Here is a 27,659-nt window from a genome sequence, read left to right as displayed (position 1 = left end):
TATAGTAAATCAATGGTCGGTTGCGTGGCTGGCACATGACGCTTCATACCTATTTTCATATTGCTCGCTTAGTATCACATCGATGCCCAGCTCGTAGACCAATTGGGTAAGCTAGTTTTTTGCCGTTTCGACTGCGGGCTGCCTTCTTTAATGTGGGACACTTTCGACCGCCTAACACATGGTTTGGGTCTACTATACCCAACTGCGTTCTCAGAGCACATTTTAATATACTCGCGTTAATTTCAGCGGAAGCGAACTTGACGTACCTACATTTTTCTGTATTGCGATGTCGCGCAATAACTGTGCGCCGACAAGTAACTTTATAATACTTATGCACTCCTCAAGATTATTTATAAGGAGATCGTATTAAAACCTATTTTAAGTGAACGAAAGCGTCGCACAGTGTAGCGATTCCGTATAAGCTGTTGACAAAAATAGTAAACGTATTGCGAACTCGCTGAAACTTAGCAATTGAGTAGATTTCAATAGAGAAAGGAGAAACATGAAATATGGTTAAGATGGACTAATCTCCACGCCCTCTACTCTTGAGGGCGGAAAAAATAAGTGTCGTCCGATTTTGATAAAATTTGACAGACATAATCAGTTTAGCTTAAAACACACAAATTTGAAAAATGGGCGAAACTGGTTAACAGCAGCGACTAGCGCGGACGTACAAATTCCATACAAATGCCAAAAATTATACGAAATTCAGTGTAAAATTTTATTTTACGTGGAAAATACTTTGTCTGAGGGACAATAAAGACTTGCAAGATTATTTACTGATAAAACTATTTATTATCAGAGTTTCTTTGTTAAAACATTAGTAACAGCTCCCAACTACCATTTTCAATAAAATATCTGAAAAGGCAGAAAAAAAAAATTCCCAAAAATTTGCGACAAAAATATATTACATTTTTTTCCAATTTTTTTCCGAGCAAAAAAGTTAATTCTTTCCCAATTGCCAATTAAATGGCAGAAATAAAATATTCCCAAAAATTGTGACAAAAAAAATTTAATTTATTTCCAATTTTTTCCCAGCAAAAAAATTTATTTTTTTCCGATTTTTATCTGAGAAAAAAATTTAATTTCTCCAATTTTTTTCCGAGAAATTTTTTTTAATTTCTTTCCAAACATTTTTGTTTTTTTTTTATTTTTAAATTTTTTAAATGTTTTCCAAATAATTTCATTAATTTAATTTGTACCAAAAAAAAAATTTGTTTAACGCATATTTTATCACAAAAAATTAATCAAAGAATGTATAAAAGTGTTAAAAAGAAATGTAGAAATTTGGATTTAAAACACTCTATACGTAAATTTTCAGCATGGAATAAATCTCAAAATTATTAAATTCTTTTCAAAATTTTTTCAGTTTACTTTTATTTCAGCACAATTTTCCAAATACTTGGGTTAGTTTACAGGGATTTCAGAAATTTTTCCGTTTACTTTTCAAAATACTTGAGTTACTTGACACGGAATGACTTTTTTGCTTTTATGGAAAAGAGCAAAAATACAACAGATATTCCTAATTCAATCCGTTTTTTTTTTTTTAATTTTTTGATATATTATTCTGACAAGTATCAAGACGCAAAACTCTTGTATTTCAGTGAAGGCCCGTTAGCTATTTCGCAATGCCTGCAACGCTTGGTTGAGTGCGATTAAAAACCAGCAAAGCCCTACGTGGCTGTTGGTAAAGAAGTTTGCTGAAGACTCTCGTAACTGCCTTCAGCAAACTTCTCAAACCTCTCAAAATGAACAAAGAAGAAGAATTAAAGTTTTTCGTGGTAAAACTCAGTACATTTTGGAGAAAATGCAACTGCCCCAACGAACGCGTTTTGAAAAAAAGTATCGCTCTTGCATCACACAATTGTCGAGTGTTTGAATTATGATTTGAGTTTTGTAAATCAAAAGCTCAGAGTAGTTGTTTTTAAAGTGATTACAACTAAATTCTATAGGCACCGAGTTTAAGCAGAAATAAGTAAAGCCCAGACGGAAAAGTCTACTGGGGAAGTAAAAAGCGCTATGCCTATTGTCAAGAAGCAAACAAGCACAGTAAACACAAATGTTTCAGTTAAATGAATTCTATAGAAGTGTAGTTAGTTACACGACTTCATTCCAACCAGTTCAGTTTAAAAAAAAGCAATTATCAATAGCTGAAAATGTCTAAGGTCGAGAGCTCACCACTTTTTATAACTAAATTAGATTTTTACTTTTTTAACATTTCATTTTGGCAATTTTGCCCCTACTCAAAACACTGTGAGTTATTTTGATCTGCAGCGACGCATTTTCGATGGGTTTACTTTAACAATTTTACTGATAGTGAAATGTATTGCAAAATTTATTTAAATTGTCTCTGGAATGGCAAATATTTATCATTCTTGTGGTAATTCTTGCCAGTGAGTGTGAAACAAAAAGATTTAGCTCAAAAATAATAAAATACGACTAAAATAGTGAACGACTGTGTGCGACATTGCAAGTTTTCACACAAAGTGCGAGTGCGCAGAATATTAAAGAAGCAGCTAATATAATTTGAGCAAACAGTTAGACAAAATACGAAAAAGAAAAGGACATAAGTGAGCTGTGCGAAAGAGAAAAAGCGACCAGCGAATTGTTTACAGAATTACGTCACCGTCACATAGACACCAATCCAATCGCTAAGTACTCCGAGAACTCTTTTATATATACATATAAAAAAAATGTCTTAATTCACTTTTATTTCGTGTTTTGAGCTTTCATCTTTGGCTTTCAGACTTTCCTCTCAAGTTCACATAAACGGGTAATGAAGAATGTGGCTACGTGTGACGATTAAATGCGATAAAAATAAATAAATAATTGGCGCGTACACTTCTGTTAGGTGTTTGGCCGAGCTCCTCCTCCTATTTGTGGTGTGCGTCTTGATGTTGTTCCACAAATGGAGGGACCTACAGTTTCAAGCCGACTCCGAACGGCAGATATTTTTATGAGGAGCTTTTTCATGGCAGAAATACACTCGGAGGTTTGCCATTGCCTGCCGAGGGGCGACCGCTATTAGAAAAATGTTTTTATTAATTTTGCCTTCACCGAGATTCGAACCAACGACCTCTCAGTGAATTCCGAATGGTGATCACGCACCAACCCATTCGGCTAGGCCGCCGGTTAAATGCGATACCTTACGCATAAATTTATGATAAGTTTCGTCACGCTTGTAAGGGTAATTGCCTACGCGGATAACGTAGCACTAATCGTTAGTGGAAAATTTGTGGATACTCTGTACATTTTGATGCAGGGATATCGGGACGTAGTAGGCAGATTGGCAACGGGTTGCGGTCTGTCGGTGAATCCTCTTAAGGCGGAGCTCGTCCTATTTACGAGGAAATATAAAATACCCAGAGCTCAACTTCCCTCACTAGAGGGTGCTCCTCTGATGCTTTCTGGCAAGGTGAAGTACCTGGGTATTATCCTTGACAGCAAGCTTATATGAAAGCCCAATATTGAGGAAAGAGTGAGGAAGGCAGCAATCGCCTTTTATGGGTGCAAGGGCGTAATTGGCAAAAGATTGGGCCTTTCGCCTAGAGTTGTTGTTTTTTTGGCGATGTAATATATTAATATATACTATTGTAAAGCCTATCTTGTTATATGGAGTCATAGTCCGGTGGAACTCACTAGAGAAGACGACATTGGTGAAGAAGCTGGAGAGAGTTCAGAGGTCGGCACTCATGGGAATCAGTGGGGCGCTTCGAACGACTCCTACTCTGGCGCTCAACGCAATGTTATATATGGTACCGGTAGACATCGCAGGCAGAATTGCCGCTACACGTACCGCAATCAGACTGAGGGGCTCGGGCTATAAGCTAAACTTCACTTATGGGCACTCAAGCATCCTTAGAAACTTCGAGTTCATCCCTCTGTCAACGGATCAGTGTATACCCTCGTTTAGTCCAACTGGAACCTTCTCCACTCATATTCCGTCAAGTGAAGAGTGGACGGGGACTACACTTGGGGGCAGGGCCTGGTGAACTTGTTCACGGATGGATCGAAGTTGGAAGGAAAGGTTGGCGGAGGAGTCTTTTGCGAGGAGCTCCCCATCAGACTCAAATTCAGTTTACCGGACCACTGCAATGTGTTCCAGGCAGAGGTAGCCGGAATCAAGGAGGCAGCTGATTGGATGCTCACATGCGTACTAACAGTCAGGAAAGTTAATATTTACTCCGACAGCCAACCGGCAATAAGGGCGCTCTGGTGAGTGACGGTGCATTCGAAACTGGTCATGGAATCCGTGCCCTCACTTTCTACTGCGTCCGAATTCTTCGGCAAAAGCCTCATCTGGGTCCCTGGTCACATTGCGGGAAACTATGAGGCGGATGAGCTGGCCAGACAAGGGACATGTGAAGTGATTTCCCCGCGAAGGGAGAGAATTGGGATCCTCCTGACTACCTGCGGTCTGCTTCTGGAAAGATGGACATCGCGCCAACTCAACGAGCAAGTTGTTGGGCAAGTACATAAACTTCTAAGGTCGTGAAATCCTTCTGGCCACGTGTGGACCGAGGGCGTTCGGGCGAGTTTCTGAGGTCGACAAATCTCGTGGGTTTTCTCACAGGTCACTATGCGCGAGGAATGCATGCTGTGAGACTTGGAATCACCTCGAGTCCTTTTTGCACTAGATGTGTCGAGGAGGAGGTGGAATCATCTCTGCACCTTCTCCTTAGCTGCCCTGCTCTGGCGGGGCTAAGATCCAAGCATCTTGGCTCTTACTTCTTTGCTGCGCCTGCTGATATAGCTGGCGCTGACATTAAAAATCTGATGAATTTCATCAGCAGCACAAAAGCGGTTGACACAAACGCAGCATAGTCATCGTTTGTAGTCCATACACTCTAAGCCCACTCTCCTAACCATCTCACCACCACCTCTCCCTACCCTCTCTCTGTATCCCATCGGTCTTTCTCTTTCACCTCACCTCCTTCATAATGATATCACAAAGGACTAATTCATTATTCTGCGTCCAAGTGTGCTCATTCGTTGCGCAACCATACCAACCTAACCTAACCTTCGTCAAGCTTTTCTCTACTTAGTAAATAATACCCTTATCTTGCAACGCATGAAAATTCTACCTTTGGACTCCCATATTTTTTTACGAAGTATCTCCTTCTTGTCTTTCGTTTTCTCATCACAGACATTTTTGGGGCACTATATCTAGAAGGATAGTGTTGGCGGCCGCCGTAGCCGAATGGGTTGGTGCCTGACTACCATTCGGAATTTACAGAGAGAACCAACTCCAAAGCTAACTTTTACATAGATAGTCATCAAGCCATTAAAGCAATTTCGAATAACGCCCAAGATCGGTCTTCAGAGCAGGCAGGCAGCAGTAAGGTTAACTGCGAATTGTAAACGAAATTTCTAATGGGTTCCAGGCCGTAGGAGTATTGAGAGGAATGCGATAGTAGTCGATAAGGCGAAAACCTGGGTCTCTCTATTCTCAGATTCTGTCAACGAAATACCAAAGGCAGTACGAATATTATACAACGAACTAGACTAAAACATGATCAGAAAATTCAAGATAAGATGGGAGAGTCTATCCACTTGAAGAAATGTTAAGAGGACGTGTAAATATGACGATAACAGCCGAACTCGATTTATACTATCACTAAAACGAAGGATTGTTGAACTATTTGTATGATAGGCAGGCTGAGTGAACGACATGGCATCGAAGGAGTGTAGGAAGCAGCGTTCATGGGAATCTGTAGAGCATCTCCTTAAAATATCTGGAGGAACCACAGCTTGATGAATTGGAAGATACAGTCTGTATCAGAATCGGTTTTTTCTTGTAACTTCAAGATATATTTCGGGGCTACAAAAGTGATTAAAAATCAAAAAAGTTTGTTGTGATGTGGAATCAGCGGTATAAGGTGTACAAAAATGTTGATGACTTTTCCGAGCACGGCTTGAAGCGAGTGAAGACAAAAAAGCGGAATAAAGTGATCGTCCAACTTTTAAAGTGGGACCCGTCTTTGGGACTACGCCAAGTCCAATCAGTTCTTCCTAAAAAGGGAATAGATGTATTTATCGAACGTCGACTAAAGGAGGCGAACATATCCCACCGTCCCACATCATCCAAACCACTACTCTCAGAAAAACCCATTGAGAAACAAGACAAAACAAGAAAATGACGTCACAGTAATGGATTAGCCCTCTCAGTCCCCAGATGCTAACCCCATTGAAAATATGTGAGAAATTATGAAAACGCATCTTGCAGGAAGGTCAGTCCATGATTTAAAGCTACTCGTGCGTCAAGTTCGCAAAATCTAGTCCTGTTTGTCGACGAGCTACGCAGAAAAGCTGGTTCAAAGCATGAGGAAGATGCCAGGTTATACTCGACAACGATACACGGTTTATTGAGTAATTGCGACTCGTAGTTTTATACATATTTTATACTTCATGAATAATCGCAGACTGTATCAGTAGTATGTATATTCCGGAATACAACGCAATATCAAAAATATTAAAATTTTAACATTTATTATCATTTTAACTCAAAAATTTAACATTTTTACCATTTAACTCATTTTTTTAACTTACAGTTACTCAAAATTTTAACATTTTTTAACATTTAACTCATTTTTTTAGCTTATATTATCTCAAAAAAAAGTTAAAAATTTTGAATTGGGTCGATTTAGTCCACCCCTAAATTATAGTTACTCGTAGTTAATATTTTTAAGATATTAAAGATATCTATTTTTGATGTACTAGTAATCAATATTTAGGTTGGTACAGTTAAAATTTTGAGTTGGGTCGATGTCTATTAAGTGAAAAAATGTTAAAATATTTATTACAAAATATTTAAAGTAATCTATTCAAACAAAAATAAAAAAAAAAGTTAAAAATTTTGAGTTGGGTCGATTATTATTGATTGATAATTTTAAATATTGATTACAAAATATTTAAAGTAATCTATTCAAACAAAAATAAAAAAAAAAGTTAAAAATTTTGAGTTGGGTCGATGATAATTTTAAATATTGATTACAAAATATTTAAAGTAATCTATTCAAACAAAAATAAAAAAAAAAGTTAAAAATTTTGAGTTGGGTCGATGATAATTTTAAATATTGATTACAAAATATTTAAAGTAATCTATTCAAACAAAAATAAAAAAAAAAGTTAAAAATTTTGAGTTGGGTCGATGATAATTTTAAATATTGATTACAAAATATTTAAAGTAATCTATTCAAACAAAAATAAAAAAAAAAGTTAAAAATTTTGAGTTGGGTCGATTATTATTGATTGATAATTTTAAATATTTATTACAAAATATTTAAAGTAATCTATTCAAACAAAAATAAAAAAAAAAGTTAAAAATTTTGAGTTGGGTCGATTATTATTGATTGATAATTTTAAATATTTATTACAAAATATTTAAAGTAATCTATTCAAACAAAAATAAAAAAAAAAGTTAAAAATTTTGAGTTGGGTCGATTATTATTGATTGATAATTTTAAATATTTATTACAAAATATTTAAAGTAATCTATTCAAACAAAAATAAAAAAAAAAGTTAAAAATTTTGAGTTGGGTCGATTATTATTGATTGATAATTTTAAATATTTATTACAAAATATTTAAAGTAATCTATTCAAACAAAAAAAAAACAAAAAAGGATACATTTATTTTTTAAAGTACCTTTCAAAAAAAACGACGAACTCCTCAAAACAAGAGTCTTTGAGTCAGATTTGAACTTGCAACAAAATTATTGTTATAATTCCAACTGCTTAACCAACTCATCTAAACATCATATTCTAAAGTAATGCAATTACAGCTGAGTAGTATGCAAAGCAAGCAATGCTGATCTTATCAACATTGCTCACAATCTATAAATAGAATAAGCATAAGCACAAACCAAAAAAAATGAAATACTGTTGAATATGTTCACTTTGTGAACCGTTGACGGAGTCAACATGAGTCACAAACTGCAAGATAAGCATAATATTTGATAAGCTTTTATACATCAACACATGTTTCGACTCTGTCGAAACCGTTTGACTTTGTCAAACATGGTTACAAGTGCAGTATGTATTTAGCGTTAGAAGAGGGTGGACGCAAAAAAAAATTGAAACTTCAAATTTGAACTCTTTGAAGTTCAAATTTATAAAATTTACCCAATATTGGTTCATAACTTAAATCTCTTATTAAATATGTTATTGGATTAGATGGATAAATTTTACTAATATAAAATATTTCTCGAGTCCAATTATTTTTATATTTGTTTTCAAATTGTTTTTTATGTGATTGAATTCTTACTTTTTCTCCAATTTTAAAAACTGGTTTTTCTAAATTGTTTCTATTAATTTTAAAACAATTATCAAAAATTAATTGTTCATTTTTTTCATTTACTTCACATGGTTTCATACCAATAGTTCTATGTACATCTTTGTAATTATATTCATATAATATTTTATCAATTACATCAATCCAATTAGTATTTTTCTGAATTTCAAATCGTATTTTTAGTTTTTCATTAATGGTTCTATTAAATCTTTCTACAATTGATGATTTCTTTTCACTAAATGTTTGATACATGTTAATATTGTATTTATCTAAAACTTCTTGGAAATGTTTATTTAAAAATTCTTTACCAGAATCTGTATGAAGTAATTTTGGTGCACAACCTGCTTTTTTAATAATATTTAAAAATGCTTCAGAAGTTGTTTTTCCATCTTTCTTTTTTAATGGTTCTATATAAGCAAATTTAGAAAATGTATCAATTACATTAAGCATATATTTGTATCCTCTATTAATTCTAACATTAACTGTTGTCATAATTAGTAAATCTGCTGCCCGTAGTTCATTTATGCCTTTAGTAATAATTTTTCTTCTTTCAAAATTTTTTCTTACTGGTTTATGCAACTCTTTTGCTATTTTAAAATCATTATTTTTAGTATCAATAAATTCATCTTTATCCATTTCAAAAATATTTAAAATTTATTTTAATTAAATAACAATGATATCAGATAAAGTTTTAAAAGAATATATTAAAACACAAAAAGACTTAAAAAATAAACTTCAACAATTTAATTTAAACAAAGTAATAAAACAAGAAAAAATTAATGAAGATCTTCAAGCAATTATTCAACCATTAAATCAATCAGTTATTAATGTTCACAATTTAAATGATAGCTTTAAAAATTTAATAGTAGATTTAAATCAATCAAATCAATCATATAAAAAAACAATAGATAGACATTCACAAAGTGAACATGTTTCAACGGAGTCGAAACCGTTTGACAATAATATGAATTTACAAACTAATGAATTTAACGAAAAGCAACTATCACCAATTAGAAAAACAAACAAACAAAAATTAGTTGAAAGTACACCAACAACTAGCACAGGTTCACGAAGCGAACAGTTGACTCCATCAACATCAAAAGACGCTCTTTTGCGTAGTGCAAATGAAACGTTATCTACACCAGTACAATTTATTTCCGAAAAAATTGGAAATATGGCAATGAAATATTTAAATTTAAATAATTCTGATATGAAATTATGTGACAATATTTTTGGTCTAAGATCTGAAGATGGAAAAGATTTATGGATTGGTAATACTGAAGTAAAAATTAGTAATAATGATATTATTTTAAATAATAAAACTTATAATGGAACAAAAGGGTTATGGGAATTAATAACTTTAAAAGAACCATCAACAGCTGTAACAAATAATGATTTACAAACTTATGAAGAAATTATATTATCAACATATGCTTACATGCAAAATAATGACAAAAGTTCTAAACGTATTAAATCTAGCGTTGGAAATAAATATATGAATTTTATTAGACCAATATTGATTAAAAATAAAATTATAAAAGAAAAAGTAGGATCTGGTTTAAATTCAAAAAATAATCTTTCAAAATCATTACAAAATTTTAAAATTAAAACTAGTTTACCTACTGAATATGTTCGTTTTGCGAATCGTTCACAATGTGAACGTGTTTATTGGAATGATATTAATGAATTAAAAGATAGATTAAATTTGTTGATAGGCGAGTATAATGCAGGAAATGATAGTCCAGAAATACATAATGAAATTATGAATATTATTGAGGAACTAAGAGAAGAAAATATGTTGACTCTGTCAACGGTTTCCGAAGGAAACGTATTAACTGTTTAATTAAATTACATATAAATTTAAATAAATTAAAAAAATTTTTTCTAATAAATGGGAATTGATAAGTTTGGACAAAAATCTTTTTCAGAAATAAATTCATCTAATGAATATTCTCTTAATAGAATAATATCATTAGAAAATGAAGTTGAAGAAATTCGTTCAAATAGTGATCAAATGAGAGAGATTATTAGTAAATTAATGGAATTAAATCAACTACTTCAAAAAGAAGTTGAAAAACAAGAACAAGATAATGTGGTAGCTTTTGGTGTTGTATATAAAGAAATAGAACAATTAGAAAATAATTTAAATCAAGATATTATTAACATAACTAAACAAGTAGATTTTATAGAAACAAATACTGAAAATTTTAAAAACAGTTTAGAAAAACAATTGGATAGTTATTCGGAAAAACAAATTTTAATTGATAATTATCTTAAAGATTTAGTTTTACAAAATAAAGACAATATTAATCAAAATAATATTACTAAACAAAATGATGAAACTAATAATAAGATTGATAAAAGTATTCAAGTAGATGAATATAAAAAACAATTAAATATTGAAGAAAGTGAAACAGATATTCAAGAAAGTAAACTACAAATTGAAACAAATATAATTCAAAAATAATTTAAAAAATTCATACATATATAAATGATAAACAAAAATAATAAATCAAAATAAAAATTCAAATATTCAACATTGTTGAAATATGTTCACATCATATTTCATTTGAAATTAAAAAAAAAAACTTAATCTAATATAATTAATAATTTAATGTATAGTAAATAGGAGGGGTTCGTTTTAGTTACCTACATTTCCTATTTCATAATGTCCCCAGGGTAATTTGTAAGTCTTATTTAACTTATCGTTATCATTATTATTCAACTTTTTATTGAAATAAAACTTATCATCATAGGGTGACAATCCTATTTTATTCTCTTCTGTAGTATATAGTTTATTATCATATGATCTAATATTATGAACAGTTTCATTTTTATTTTTTAAATTAATTAAACAATTCTTATAATCTTAAATTGTTAACTTTTTAATATTATTTTTCTTTATTCCTTTACAAACTTTTTTATCACAAACATCGGTCTTAAATGCATACATTTTACTTCTAAGTCCACAAAATTCTCTAATTGGTATTCCATTATATTCATCTTTAAATTTTCCTGGTACTTTTTTATTAATATTAGATTTTAAATCTTCAATTGGAAAATTATCTATATAATCGCTGGTATCATAATTATCTAGATCATCTTTCATTTCAGAATAAATATCAAAATCATCATCAATATGTTTACCTTCAAAATAAAGAATAAATGAATCAGTATCTGTTCCTAATAATTTCATTCTATTACCATATTTAGTTTTAAGTTGTACATACATTTTAAACATTAATAATTTTGATAAATCTAAAATATTTTGACCTCCAAAGATAGGTTTATTTAATTTAATATTTGTATTTTTACCAAACACTACACACATATTATGATCTATTATTTTTCTTGATTGATATGTATTTCTACTTATTAGTTTTCTCATAATTTTTTCAGTTTTAACTATTCTAACATTAAGTCTATTTCTAACATTTTCCATTTGCTTACCATATACACTATTATTCATAAGTTTGAAAAAATCTTTTTCAAAATCGTTTTTAGCTTCTTTTCTAAGTGTTGTATTTTTTTCAATATAATTTTTTAACCATGCTTCTTGTCTACATTTAATACCTCTATGAATTTTAGTTAAAATTACACCATTATTTAAATATTCTTTTAATAATCTTATATCAATTATATAATTTTTCTTTGGTAACAACGTACACATTAATTTTTTAATTTTATCATTTGGTTTACTACCAATCCCTTTATTAATTAAGTCTGTTTGATTTGGTGATAAATCTTCAAATTGTGGAACATAATGATGAGGTGCTGGAGCATAATCATTATAAAAGTTGTGTAATTCCGGAGGAATACTTATATCAACTTCTAATGTATATCCAATATTATTATCATCAAAATCTTTATTTAAAATATTATCAACATTACAAAAATATTTAATTTCATCTTCATTTAACCATTCATGATTACCAACACTTAATTTTTGTGACATGGCCCATCCATATAAATTATTTGCATCTAAATATAAAATATAACTTGTTAATTTTTTAGAATCGTATATACCTTTAAGAGAAGCTTCCTCTTTACTTAATTTATAAACTTGTTCTACAATATCAGCATGTTCACTCTGTGAACCGTTGACTATGTCAACATGTTCCTTTCGGTAACCGTTGACATGGTCAATATGTTCACTCTGTGAACCGTTGACAGAGTCAACGTAATAATAACAATTATTAGCTTTAGCATAGTTATGTGCAATTTGTGATATTCCACCTCTAGTTCCACTTTCATAAAATTCATACATATCTTGATCTGTTAATAATTCTAATTTTTGTTTGGTTAATTTTAAAGCAGATGAATTACTTAAATGTGGTGAACTTATATAATGTATAGGATCTAAATTATAATTTTTAAAACATTCTTTTCTAAAATTATCAAATACATCACTTAAAAGTATAACATCTAATTTCAAATACCAGTTATGATAGTCTCTAAATGTTTTACAATTAAAATGTTTCCAAAATTTATTTGCAAATTTATAATCGTTAATATTAATATTTCCATTTAATGATGAATTAAAATTTTCAAGATTTGGAAATTCTGTTATACTTAATTTTTTATAATCATCAATAAATTCATATGGATATACACCTTTTCTAAGTAAATAACATTTATTTTTTAATGATAGATTTTTAAAAATATTATTAAAGTTTTCTAAATGATCAAAATTAATAGGTTTTATATTTTTAGTATTACAAACTGAACAAATACTACAAGCATATATTTTATTCTCAGTATTTTTACCAACTTTATAAGATACATAATCTATATTTCTTATTTTCTTACATGTTACACAATATATATCATTAACATCTAATAAATTTTTAACAGCTTTATCTAATGAAGTATTTATAAATTCCATTGAATCTATAAATCTTAATTCTATTTTTTCGACAACTGTATATAATTCTAAATCTGTTGAATTACAATTACGACAAGTGTTTCTTGTCTTTAAATTATATTGATATTTACATTTTTCATTTTTACATTTTAAATATTTAGTTTCACCTACAATAACTGGTTTTTTAATTTGTTTAAATTTTTCAGTACTCGTTGCTAGAACACTAGTTTCAGTTTCAGGATGAAATTCATCTAAATATTTTAGAAATAATTTTGAATCATAACCTTTTAAATTATGAATAATAATTGGTAAAAATTTTGGCATCTTTAACTTTAGATTACATTTATTACATAAAGCCATTCTATATTTACCAGTTGTATGGTCATGATCCCAACATTTTTTATTTTCTTCAGAAAATGGAATATCACAAATTTCACAATTGTTAGTATTATCAAACTTTAATATCGATTCTTTATCCTGAATTATATTATTAAATTTTTTTACTTCATAATAATCTTTAGCATATTTTATTAAATTATCTAAGAATGATTTCAATAGCACTTTTCTATTAGAAGTATTCTTTGAAATATATTGTTTGTTATAAGTGTTATAAATACCATAACTATTTGGAATGTGTTCATGAAGTAATATTGTATTTTTACATTTGTCAGATTTTTTTTTATTAATTTTTTCCAAAGTACATTCAAAATCAGCATATAAAGTATATGGATGAAATAATTCTGCACCATTAGATTTATATTTTAAAATATTTTCACCCTCTTTAGGTAACTTTATATTTTGTATTATATTATTATCATCTTTTAATAAATAACATGTTTTTATATGTTCTTCTAATTCATCAGATTTTTCAAAATGTTTAAAACATTTATTACAAATATGTAGATGTTCATGCTGATGATGAATTTTACCACTTAAAAATCCAGATAAATTTTTAAGTAGTACAAAGTGAGATTTGTATGTTTCTTCTGTAATATTTTTTTCTTATATATATATAATATTAACATGTTTTTTTGGCAAACCATTAACGAAATAACGAAAAGAGTTACTTTTATACATTAATTGAATTTGGTAATATTCATCATCATTTTTTTCTGAATCATAATGATAAAAATTCATGGTAATATTAAAATAATCTTCTAATTTTTTAACATTTTCTTCATTAATTATAAATGGAAATTCTAAATTTAGATTTTTAAATTTATCATCATTTTCTAAATCTTGAAGATATTTTTTATATTTTGTTGGTCTTTGAGGATCTTTAACAATTTCATCTTGATGAATAGAATATAAGATACAATATAAAATACATTTATTATCAGTATTTTTAATATTAACACAATTTCTATTAGTAAATGGAATATATGATCCAGCAAGAATTTGAGACTTATCTCTACTAATATGTGTTTTTACTATTCTAACAAAGCTAGCTGTAGATCCTTTTGTACATTTTTCTGAGAATTTATTATTTATTTCCTCTATCATTAAATAAAATTCTTTTGTATAGTTTAATCTATTAACATAATGTATTTCTGATCTATACCAATATTCATAACTTTCTTTAATTTTATTAGTTTTTTTATCAATAATCACAATATTTACCGCTGTTGCTAAAGACACTTTAAAATTACTATATTTTTTAAAACCTTTGAAAAAATATTTGAAACAATTTCTTTTTATTAATTCTAAATGTCTTTTAATATTAAATTCTTCATTATTTGTAAACTCTAAATCAGCAACCATATTGTTAAAACATGAACCATTTAATTGTTTTTCTTGAATATCAATAATATCAAAATCATAATCATCAAAATTTTGAAATATATTTTGAATAACATCATTATTATGCTTTTCTATTAAAACATTTATTATGTTTAATAAACTATTTTTATTTTTATTATACCAATATTTTGGCAATTGAAAAATATGTTTATTTGCTCTAATATATTTTTTTAGATTTTTTAAATTTTTGGATTTCAATTCTTTAATATTAAATGAATTCATTTTTATTTATTTGATATTTTTACTTAATTTTTCCTTATTTATATAGAAAATTTTTTTTTAAATAATTTGAATTATCGCCAATAAATAATATTTAAATATTAATTACTTCATAATAAATTGTTAATTATTTTCTTTATTATTAATATATTTAATATGAAATTGAGAATTACAATGACGTTTTTTATGTGATACTGTATACCACATTCCACATTCACACTTTAATCTTTCAAATCTTGATGGTAATGAGTTATAATATGCAATTTTTTGATTGTAACAGTTTTTACAATATCTCTTATTCGAAATAAAATTAGAAATAGTTTTTTCTTCTAAACATGAAAAACATATTTTTTTACCATCTATAATAGACAAACATATTTTTTCACCATTTATTATTTTATGATATAATCTTTGTTTTGGTACGTTAACTTTATGAACAGTTTCTTTCGGAAAAATAGTTTCTTCCTCTGTCACATTCAATTTAGCGAATTGATTGTTTAAGACTTCAACCATCTTAATTTTTATATTTATATCTCAAAAATTTTTTAAAATTAATTTACATTTCTAATATTTAATCTTATACTAATTTTTTCTTTTCTAAAATCAATGAAATTATTATCCTGATCAACTATATAAATAGTTATATTTCTAATAGTATTTGTATTTACTGGATAGTATATTAAATTTGTAGGTATTTCATTTATTTTTTCACCAGGTTTATCATTGATAAAAAATTCATGAATAATATTTGTTTGTTTATTATTTTCATAACTACCTCCTACAATATTACATTTTATTCTAATAGAATTAACATTCATAATATTTACTGGTAAATCAGATGATACTAATGTATTAGGTTGAATAATTTGTTCACTAAATCCTAGTAATGAAGCTATGGAATTTTTTTGTGTAAAATCAATAATATAATCACTTTTAATTTCAACTTTTAATGTTGTCATATTTGGTTTAATAGTAATACCCTTTATTTTCTCTTTTATAAAATTGTTTATATCATTTATTTCATATGAACCAGTTGGGAATGTAATTATTTTGTTAACACTGTTAATTGTATGTAAATTATCTTGTGAATCATTTCCTTCGAAAATATGTTCACTTTGTGAACCAATGACAGAGTCAACATAATGTAAAATATTATTTTTTAATTTTTCAGATATGTTCGGTATAGAATTATAAGTAGAAAAATTAAGCAAACACATTTCAAAATCATGTTTAACTTCATTTGACTCTGTTGAAATATGTTTATTATCTAAAATTATTGGTTCATCAAAATTACATGAAATTATTGAAGTATTTCCATCTAATGATATAGTCGGCATTATTTAATTAAGTAAAAATTTTAAACATAGATGACCACAAATTATTTCATTTATTTCTTGATCAATATTATTATTAAAAATTACAGTATTTTCATTAGTTTTGAAATATTTCTCTATTAATATTGGTAATTTATTTATAGCAAAGGAATCATAGTAAAAAATATGATTATTATATTTTTTATATGCTACCCAGTGTGTACCATTACCATTATTATTATCTAAATTTATTATTCCACATTCTTTATCTTTTATCTTTTCTGGTAATCTATCTTTCATGAATACACCCCTAAAATTTGCTATATTAAATTTTCTAGCATATTTTTTTAAATCATAATTGCTTAATGGTTTAATTGGAATTAATTCAAAATCAAATTTTTTTTAAGTAACATACCATTACCAGATTTTTTAAGTAACATACCATTACCAGATTTTATATTTTTTTCTTCTAATGCTTTATTATGACGTATTTTTTCTTCTAATAATTTATCGTTAGTTTTTTTATCATTATATGCTCTATATAATGTTGTTCCTGCAGTAACTGCAGCTCCTATTGCTGGAATAAATGGTAATAGTGCTGGTAAAAATCCGCCAATTTTTTCATTATTAAAACTTTGTAACTGAGACATAGATAATTTTAATATAAAAATTTTAAAAGTAGTTTTATTATTATCTAAATGTTTTTTTATTGAATTAATTTGTTTTCTAGTTAATGGTAAATATGTTTCATTCATTACACTTTCTTTAGTTCTTTGTAATTGAATTGGTTCTAATTTTATAGTAATATCTGTTTTATTTTTCATAGCATCATAAACTTGTTTTTGTTGATCTTCATTTAGAGATATTGGATATTTAATGTATCGTCCACATTTTGGAATAAAATAAATTTTATCTTTATTCTCATTTTTATTATATTCACTTTGTGAACCGTTAACAGAGTCAACATTTATCAATTCTTCAGTTGATGAATTGTGAGTTGTTAAACCCATACCCATTTTTCTTTTAAATTTCATAGCATTAGTAGTTAAATATGCATTTACTTTTTCTGATAAACTAGCATCTTTTGCTGAAACTCTTGACCATGCTTTATCTTCTAAAATTTTATCAGCTTCATGTCTTTTCTTTATATCGTTACTTTTAGAATATGCAATATCATGTTCTTTAGCTGCTTCATCTAATTTATTAATTGGATGTATATCTTTTTCAAGTTTTAATTCAAGATTAGTACCAGGTCCTAAATAATTATATCCTGGAGAATGTAATTCAAATGGAAGATTATTTATAAGATTATTTATAATACCACTACCATAATATCGCACCATTTATTATAATAGAAAATGTGATGTATTTATTTATTTATTTGGATAATTATTAATCATGAACTGAAGGTAAACTTGAAATATCATCAACTTTTTTATTAATATTAGACAATTCGTTTTTATTTTTCTTATTTATTTTAGTTACATTCTTTAAAAGTTCCTCTGTTAAACTATTTGATTTAGTCTGTCGAGAATTGTATTCATTTGTCGAGAATTGTCGAGAATTGTCTTCTTTTGTCGAGAATTGTCGAGAATTGTCTTCATTTTTAGTGTTTTTGCCAATAATTTCAATACCAAGTAATTTAAGTCCATTATTAAGAGAATCGCGTGAAATATGATTTTGTTCGCAAAATTTTACTTTAGTTAATTTTAAAGTACTAGCTTGTTCTAAATAATTAATAGCTAAATTTCTTTCTCTAATTTGTTTAAGTTCTTTAGCATTTTTTGGAATATGAATATTTTTTGAATTTCTAAAACTTTTTGTTTTCCCTTGTAGTGATACAAGTGGTGAAACAGTTCTAGTAGAAGGGCTTGGATGATTGTATAAATTAGTTATATTCTTATACATTTTATTAATTTTAATTTATTTATGAAAAAATTTTTTAAAATAATTATATTTTTCTTAGTGTTTCAATATAAAAAAATATTAAAAATTTTTATTATAATAAATGTCGAATATACATACAATTGAAGAATTTAAAACAAATACTGATGTGCCTATCTTGAAATTAAGAGGATCTAGTATAAAACTATTAAATAAAGAAGAAATAGAAAAAGAGGTTAAACAAACACAAGAATTTATTAGGCAACATAAATCTCAGTTTAATAATAGAAGTGGTTTTGTTCAATGTTTAAATGATGCACTTAAAAATAATGATCATGTATGGCATGAATATGCTGTTTGTATTATGAAAAGTGTTAAAAATATTAAAGATTATAATATTGAATTACATTCAGAATCAAATAAAATATTAGTAAATGAATTATTAAATGAGAAAGCTATATTAGAATTTAGTTTAATGAGTTATGAAGAAATTATTGGCAAATTAAATGATGATATGTATGAGTTACAAGTAAATTATGATATTCTTGAATCAGAACATAATAACCTTATAAATAGCATTGAAAATAAAAACGCTGCATTAGCTGAAAAATATAAGAACAATTTTATTAAAAGACAAAAAGCTATTGAAGAATCTAAAACAATGAAGATTGGACTAGTAAATAAAAAAATTACAACACAAAAACTCAATGATTTATTGAAAAGTGTAAGTAAAATGAAATAAAAAAAAAAATATTGTTAATAAATGAATACTTGTGTTAATATTATTCCATATCAAAATGATTGTATATCACAGTTATACATAATTGATGCTAATAATAAATATAATGGAGGATGTAGATGTGTCATAATGGATCCGTCTTTATTAAAATTAATTTCTATTGTAATTTTTATTGTAATTGCAATTCTTATATTTTATGCAATATATTTAGATATACAAAAAAAGGTAATTGAAAATGAATGTAAAAAGATTAACAAAAAAAAAAATATTAAAAATATTTAGGATTTTTTCTATTGCATTAAATGAATAATTGTAAAAACAATTTTGATAAAAATAATCAATTATCAAAAATAGATTTTATTATTTCAAATGGAATAGATAAAATAATGCAAAATGAATACATTTCAATGGTACTAATTATTATTCTATTAATAATGTTTTTTTATAATTTGATAAGACAATTAAATACAAGACTACAATTATTTTAAACATTGGTTTCGACCTAGTCAAAACATATTAGTAAATTTTTAATAATATTTTTTAGTTAAATAAATGAAAGAAGAAAAAGGTATCGAATCTTATGACTTTTATGAACATTTGCCATCTAATTCTACACTATTAAATGAATATGGAAGACCAATAGAAATAAATATTAATAATCAAGACATTAAAACGTTACCATCAAAAAGTTTACTTAATATTAGAGGTCAAATTATTGCTAAAGATAAAGATGGTAAAATATTAGATAAACTTAATCCTGATAAAATAAATTTTGTGAATAATGGTATAATAAATCTGTTTAGTAAAATTACATATTTTATTAATTCAGTTGAAATTGATAAAATTGAAAATCCTGGAATAACAACAACAATTAAAGGCTTAGCATCATTTTCTAATGATTTATCATTAAATAATGCTGGTTGGCAAATTGTAAATAAAGGTAGTGTTTGTAATAAGAAAGGTTATTTTTCTGTTAGCATTCCATTATGTATATTAATTGGGTTTTTTGATGATTACAAAAATTTCATTTTTAGAATTAATCAAAAATTAGAATTAATAAGATCAAATGATGATACAAATTGTTTAATTATTGATAGTAGTTTAAGTGATCATACTTTTTCTATTGATATTAATCAAATTATATGGAGAATGCCTCATGTTAAATTTTCAGTTGAAGTTGATCATGAAATTAATAAAAAAATTTCAAATAATACAAACTTTCAAATGTATTTTAGAAATTGGAGATACTATTGTACTACTGCAATTCCAGCTGTAAAGACTTATACCTGGAATATAACATCATCTAGTGCTAAACCTAGATATTTTCTTATTGCATTTCAAACATTAAGAAATCAGAATAATTATAAAGACAATAGTAAATTTGACCATTGTAATTTAGAAAATGTTGTAGTTAAATTAAATACAAATAGATATCCAAACTATGATATGCAACTATCTATTAATCAAAATAAATTTGATACATTATATAATATGTTTCTAGATTTTAAAAATTCATATTATGGTTCTAGTATAAATAATTTACCAATAGTTAATTATGATACATTTTTAAAAGAATATCCAATAATATGCATTGATACATCTAAACAGAATGAGGTAATTAAAGAGGCTGCTATTGATATTAAAATTGAATTTAAATGGACAGAAGATTTTCCATCAAATACAGTCGTTCACTGTTTAATTATTAGTGATGATAGTTATTCATATAATCCACTAACAAATCAAGTGATGCATGTTTGACTTGTTTTTTTAAATTTTTATAAAATTAAAATTAACTAAAAATTAATTGAAATAAATATGTAATTAATTATATTAATAGATTAAAAAAATTTATCTAAAATTCTAAATTATGGATGGTCATTTAAAAGTTACTAAATTAGATAATAAAATTAAATTAACTATTCAAAATTTTGATACTCATAAACCAATAAAAAGATTAAATGAAATATTTCCGAATATTATTAGAGCAATTATTTGTGGACCAAGTAATTGCGGAAAAACAAATGTATTATTAAATATATTATCAAAGATTTATTATTCTGATATAATAATTTGTTCAAAAACTTGCTATCAAGAAAAATATAAATTTTTGGAAGATATGATAATTCAATTCAATAAATTGTGTGTTAAAAATGATTTGGAATCTAAAGATATAAAATGTTTATCAATTCAATCTCTACCAACACCTGAAAATATTAAACCATATTCTGTAATAATATTTGACGATATCTCTACAGAACAACAAGATAATATTGCCAATTATTTTGCTTATGGTAGACACAATAACATTTCTTGTTTTTATTTATGTCAAACATATTCAAAAATTCCTAAACAATTGATAAGAGATAATGCAAACTATATAATTTTATTTAAACAAGACAAGACTAATCTGAAACACATATTTAATGACCATTGTAATGATATTGATTATGATATTTTAAAAAATATGTGTATTCAATGTTGGAAAGAACAGTTTGGATTTTTAGTAATAGACAAAGAACAAGAAAAAAATGATGGTAGATATAAAAAAATGTTTGAATTTTTCTTTACAATATAAAAAAATGTTTGAATTTTTCTTTACAATATAAAAAAATGTTTGAATTTTTGTTTGAATAAGATTTTTATTTTTTATTATATCCAGTTATTTTGGAAATCTTTATATTTTTCATTTTTTTCATCAAAAACTATATCTAATATTTTTCTATATTTATATAATCCATCAATGGTTATATCTAAATTTTGCAATTTTTGGTATTGTGTTACCAAAAAGCCTATATAACGTAATTTACAAGCATAGCTTTCGCTTATCTTAAATTTTTTATATATATCTTTCATAGTTGTATATTTACATTTTACACCAATTTTTTTATAACCTTTTTCTAATTGCAATTTTCTTGCATATTCTTCTAAAATTAATCCTATTGTACAATTTATATAAAAAGTATTTTTCTTATTTTGTAATAATAATTTATTAATTTTATATAATTTTGTAATATTATCATCAATACTATCTTTTTGTAAATTTTGTATAAATTCATTATCAATTTTAAAATCTAAACCAACTGGTTTAGATTGGTTTACACGTTTTGATTCCAATAATTCTTTTAAATCGATGAAATCAAATTCTCTTTTATCTTTCTTATAATTTTTTTTATCTTTTTTATCCATAAACATATTATCCAAAAAATTTTTATATTTTTCATTTTTTAATTTTAGGCCATTGCCTTCAAATATATATTTTTCTTTTAGTTGATTAAAAGAAGAAATACGTTTTTCTATACAAAAACTGGTGAAGGTTTCAAGATCTTTAAAAAATTTTTCCCCTTCTTCATCAAATCCATCCTTGCTTTCATCGAAATCCATACTTTCTTCTGAAACAAATAAATAAATTAATAAAAACTTAAAAAATTACAAAAAAAAAACTTACCAGCCATAGTTATAAAATCTTTTTGTTTTATTTTTTTTTTTTGCGTCCACCCTCTTCTAACGCTAAATACATACTGCACTTGTAACCATGTTTGACAAAGTCAAACGGTTTCGACAGAGTCGAAACATGTGTTGATGTATAAAAGCTTATCAAATATTATGCTTATCTTGCAGTTTGTGACTCATGTTGACTCCGTCAACGGTTCACAAAGTGAACATATTCAACAGTATTTCATTTTTTTTGGTTTGTGCTTATGCTTATTCTATTTATAGATTGTGAGCAATGTTGATAAGATCAGCATTGCTTGCTTTGCATACTACTCAGCTGTAATTGCATTACTTTAGAATATGATGTTTAGATGAGTTGGTTAAGCAGTTGGAATTATAACAATAATTTTGTTGCAAGTTCAAATCTGACTCAAAGACTCTTGTTTTGAGGAGTTCGTCGTTTTTTTTGAAAGGTACTTTAAAAAATAAATGTATCCTTTTTTGTTTTTTTTTTTTGAATAGATTACTTTAAATATTTTGTAATAAATATTTAAAATTATCAATCAATAATAATCGACCCAACTCAAAATTTTTAACTTTTTTTTTATTTTTGTTTGAATAGATTACTTTAAATATTTTGTAATAAATATTTAAAATTATCAATCAATAATAATCGACCCAACTCAAAATTTTTAACTTTTTTTTTATTTTTGTTTGAATAGATTACTTTAAATATTTTGTAATCAATATTTAAAATTATCAATCAATAATAATCGACCCAACTCAAAATTTTTAACTTTTTTTTTTATTTTTGTTTGAATAGATTACTTTAAATATTTTGTAATAAATATTTAAAATTATCATCGACCCAACTCAAAATTTTTAACTTTTTTTTTTATTTTTGTTTGAATAGATTACTTTAAATATTTTGTAATCAATATTTAAAATTATCATCGACCCAACTCAAAATTTTTAACTTTTTTTTTTATTTTTGTTTGAATAGATTACTTTAAATATTTTGTAATCAATATTTAAAATTATCTATCAATAATAATCGACCCAACTCAAAATTTTTAACTTTTTTTTTTATTTTTGTTTGAATAGATTACTTTAAATATTTTGTAATAAATATTTTAACATTTTTTCACTTAATAGACATCGACCCAACTCAAAATTTTAACTGTACCAACCTAAATATTGATTACTAGTACATCAAAAATAGATATCTTTAATATCTTAAAAATATTAACTACGAGTAACTATAATTTAGGGGTGGACTAAATCGACCCAATTCAAAATTTTTAACTTTTTTTTGAGATAATATAAGCTAAAAAAATGAGTTAAATGTTAAAAAATGTTAAAATTTTGAGTAACTGTAAGTTAAAAAAATGAGTTAAATGGTAAAAATGTTAAATTTTTGAGTTAAAATGATAATAAATGTTAAAATTTTAATATTTTTGATATTGCGTTGTATTCCGGAATATACATACTACTACTCAACAGACTGTATCTCAATCTCCTTAAATTTGCAATAGAAACATGCCCCATGCGGGTGGACTATTTCAAACCACATTACTCATAAACTCCGTCTGGTGTTGCTATGGATCGAACCGGTCTATGCGTTCAACCTAACCTGACTATCATTAGAAAATATATCAATTCCGTTAATCCAATTTTTTTTCTGTCGTGACAACTAGCAAGTACAGCACTCAGACAAAATTTTGTTCATTGTACTGCACTGAGGTCCCTTTTTAATTGTCTAATTTTCTTTAAATCTACCCGATCTCCGAAGAAATCTAAGTACACCTTGTGTTGCCAAGGAGCCAAGGTGGTCGCTTCTTAACATATCAGTTCCAAACACCTCAAGCCTGATTCGAGCGAAGGCCGGGCAGACGCACAGAAAATGGTTAGCCGTCTCATTCTCCTCTCCACTTGCTGGGCTGAGTGCTCTGTCTAAGATGGCTACCTTTTCCATGAGCTTTGCCCATAGAAAGTGGCCCGTCATTAGTCCAACCAGCTGCTTACAGTCTCTTCTACTTAATGACAGGAGGAACTGCGACAGTCGGTCAGACATGACACGTAACACCAATCCTGTCCATCTGCAGCCTCTCTCAGCCTGCTAAGCTCGCTTGTGTGCTGAAGTAACCCATTTGCTAGCAGTGGCTTTGATGGCTGCAGAAGAGAGTGGCACAACGGGCACCTTTGTACTTTCTGATACCAACTGAGCTGTTTGCTGTAAAAAGATGTTACAAATGCTTTGAGCTCAACCAATGTTGCATAAAGGTTTTCTATCCTCAAAAAGGAGAATTCTGGTGAATTCATTGCGTCTGATGAAAATAAATTATACTCAAAAAACCCGGCAGTTGATTTGACTAGAATTAAAAAAAAATCAACATCCCGGGATTGACATCCCTGGAACCAATGCACCTATAATTTTTTATCTATCAGGAATTTATTATCAAATATGCCTTTCACACATTTCAGCATACATACGAGCATACAACTATACTACTAATTAGTTCGCACCAACAACAAATACACAGTACTAGAATGGAGTCGGTGAAAACCGTACGAATTTTCATGGTTGCTGTTGCGGGTGAGTAAAATTTAAACTCACTTTTTTTTTAATATTGGCGCCTTTCCCAAAAGTGGTATTAGCGAAAACTCATATTAAAAGCAGTAGAGAATGCATGAAAAGTTTTCAAAAAATATATCTTTTGAAAATTAAACTCCCTCATACACAGAATAAGAGAAAACTTCGCGCCTCTCTTAACAAACTTTAACAAAATTGTTTGCATTCATTCATTTAAAAATCAATTATCACAACGATTCACTCACGAACTGTGAATTATATAATATAATTTTTAAATCCTCATGTCTATCATAACTTAACATTTCTCTGAAGAGTTTGATAAGACCACTTCAGTTCAGCGTACTCATTATTCATATTATTTACCTAACTGTTTTACGGGTATCTGGCCTCAACTACAGCGCATTGATTTTCAATTTTGTAGCTAATTTATCAGCCTTTGCGGCGGGCACTTTCCTCGGTTGGACGTCACCAGTGGGACCCAAACTAAAAGCCTTGGACTCTACAGATTCGCCACTCGATCATCCCATCACCACACTGGACGATGCATGGATTTCATCCATTTTGTTATTGGGTGCTTTAGCAGGTATTTAAACGAAATAATTCAACAAAATCACATTATAAACTCTTAATTATTTCCTACTTCTTTTCACTACCACAGCACCCTTCACTGCTAGCCCACTTAACGATAGGTTTGGTCGCAAATGGGTACTTCTTTCGAGTTCGATCTTCTTCATTCTCGGCTATGTTATTTTGATGCTCGCTAGCGAGGTTTGGATGTTGCTGGTAGGTCGTCTCGTAGGCGGCTTTGGCGCTGGTTTCGTCTTAAGTGTGCTACCTATGTATAATGGTGAGATTGCAATAGATGCGGTACGTGGAGCAATCGGCACGTTGTTGAAGCTCTTCGTGGTTTGTGAGTGTCACTGATTTTTTATTTATTTATCTAATTCTTACCGAACTCACTGCTACTTTGTGACCTTACATTCAAAATGTTTCTCTTTCATTTTCCACAGCTGGCACTCTATACGTGTACCTCATCGGTCCATATGTCTCGTATGTTACTTTGCAGTGGTGCTGTTTGGCTGTACCGATTGGTTTCGGTATCATCTTCTACTTCATGCCTGAGAGTCCTTATTACTATGCCGCCAAAGGCCAGAAAGCGGATGCTTTAAATTCCCTGCAATTCTTGCGTGGTCAAAGCCCTGATCTTTTACAACATGAAATGGCTATTATACAGAGTGGAGTGGAGGAGTTCAGAGCCAATAAGGGTTCCGTTATGGATATTCTTAAGAGTAAGGGCAATCGCAAAGCTCTGATCATCTCCACCGGTCTAATCATGTTCCAGCAATTATGCGGTGTCAACGCCGTACTCTTCAACAGTCAATCCATCTTCAAAAGTGCCAACATCAGTGTGGATTCAGCCATTGCCAGCATCATTGTAGGTAGTGCGCAAGTTGGTGCAGCCGCTGTGACACCTTTTTTTGTCGATCGTTTTCGTCGCAAAGTAATTTTGTTAATTTCGGCATTTGGTATGTGTGTTGGCTTGACAGGATTGGGCTTCTTCTTCTATGTACAACAAGTTGTGGGTGATGCAAGTAATTTAACCTGGTTGCCAGTACCTGCGTTGGTGCTCTTCAATATTGTCTACAGCATCGGATTCGGTCCACTGTCATGGGCGGTGTTGGGTGAAATGTTCCCAGCGAATGTGAAGTCAATCGCCTCCTCGATTGTGACATCCATATGCTTTCTTGCTTCTTTCGTGGTAACACGTTGGTACCCCCCGCTGAACGCCTTGGGTTCATACTACGCATTTTGGTTGTTTGCCATTTTCTGCGTTGCAGCCTTCTTCTTCACCATCTTTGTGGTGATAGAGACCAAGGGACTGAGTCTGCAGGAAATTCAAGACAGACTAAATGGAAAGAAACCAAACTAAGTTACTAAGCGGATATTATCTTGGGGTCGAGACATCCACATCCGTGTGCTGTAAGATAGTCCATTGTGGGGGAGTTGATCAGTGAGATGGTGTGGTGTGGGGTCCTGAATCAAATCGCTTCAAAAGTATTTTTGTCGCATGTATAAATGTAATCTTTAAAGTATTTCTAGTCTGTAAGCAATTTTAGTTAAATTTATTGAATAAATTTTGGGGGAAACCTCTAATTGTTAATGCCTAATCTAAGTTCGATGTATAAAATAACATTAATAACAATAACAATAAATACGAAAAAATTATACTTTTATTGAAGCTTCTAATGAAATAATACGAAAAGTAGACAAAGAATTTGATTTTTTTTATTATTTGATTTCCTTCATCCTGCAGCCCTCCTTCTTGCGAATGATCCAAAGTTCGATGCCTCTGCAAGTCCTCTTATTCTAGTTTCTTCCGCGCGCATACCACCTTTGCTTTCCTTGGTTAAACGAACTGAAATCTTATACCTTGAAATTCAGTTTTCTTCTTAAGAAACAGACAAATCAAACGGACCAAGATTCCGACGAATACTGCATGCTTCACTAGGCTAGAAGCCTCTTG

General features: G+C 28.2%; 1 protein-coding gene across 2 annotated transcripts; it reads left to right on the top strand.

Moving 5' to 3' along the window:
* The first annotated feature begins 2,100 nt into the window (after nt 1-2,100).
* Nucleotides 2,101-27,360, top strand: LOC128855777 (facilitated trehalose transporter Tret1-like). Of its 2 annotated transcripts, none has more exons than XM_054090951.1 (5): nt 2,101-2,165; nt 25,027-25,138; nt 25,557-25,718; nt 25,794-26,045; nt 26,146-27,360. In XM_054090951.1, the coding sequence occupies exons 1-5, from the start codon at nt 2,157-2,159 to the stop codon at nt 27,063-27,065; spliced, it is 1,455 nt and encodes a 484-aa protein (XP_053946926.1). In that variant the 5' UTR covers nt 2,101-2,156; the 3' UTR covers nt 27,066-27,360. The 2 variants fall into 2 exon arrangements, with proteins under 2 accessions (XP_053946926.1, XP_053946927.1); XM_054090952.1 differs by lacking the exon at nt 2,101-2,165 and adding an exon at nt 2,576-2,655.
* Nucleotides 27,361-27,659: the final 299 nt, after the last annotated feature.

Source organism: Anastrepha ludens, chromosome 2 (assembly GCF_028408465.1).
Source record: "Anastrepha ludens isolate Willacy chromosome 2, idAnaLude1.1, whole genome shotgun sequence".
Lineage (NCBI taxonomy): Eukaryota > Metazoa > Arthropoda > Insecta > Diptera > Tephritidae > Anastrepha > Anastrepha ludens.
Note: the sequence above shows the minus strand (reverse complement) of the source record. Positions and strands in the feature narration are given on the sequence as shown.

Excerpts from the sequence above, each read along its gene's own strand:
- LOC128855777 (XM_054090951.1), top strand. Across the intron at positions 25,139-25,556 it reads TTTCATGGTTGCTGTTGCGG|CTAATTTATCAGCCTTTGCG; the intron begins GTGAGTAAAATT and ends TCAATTTTGTAG. Across the intron at positions 25,719-25,793 it reads GTTATTGGGTGCTTTAGCAG|CACCCTTCACTGCTAGCCCA; the intron begins GTATTTAAACGA and ends TCACTACCACAG.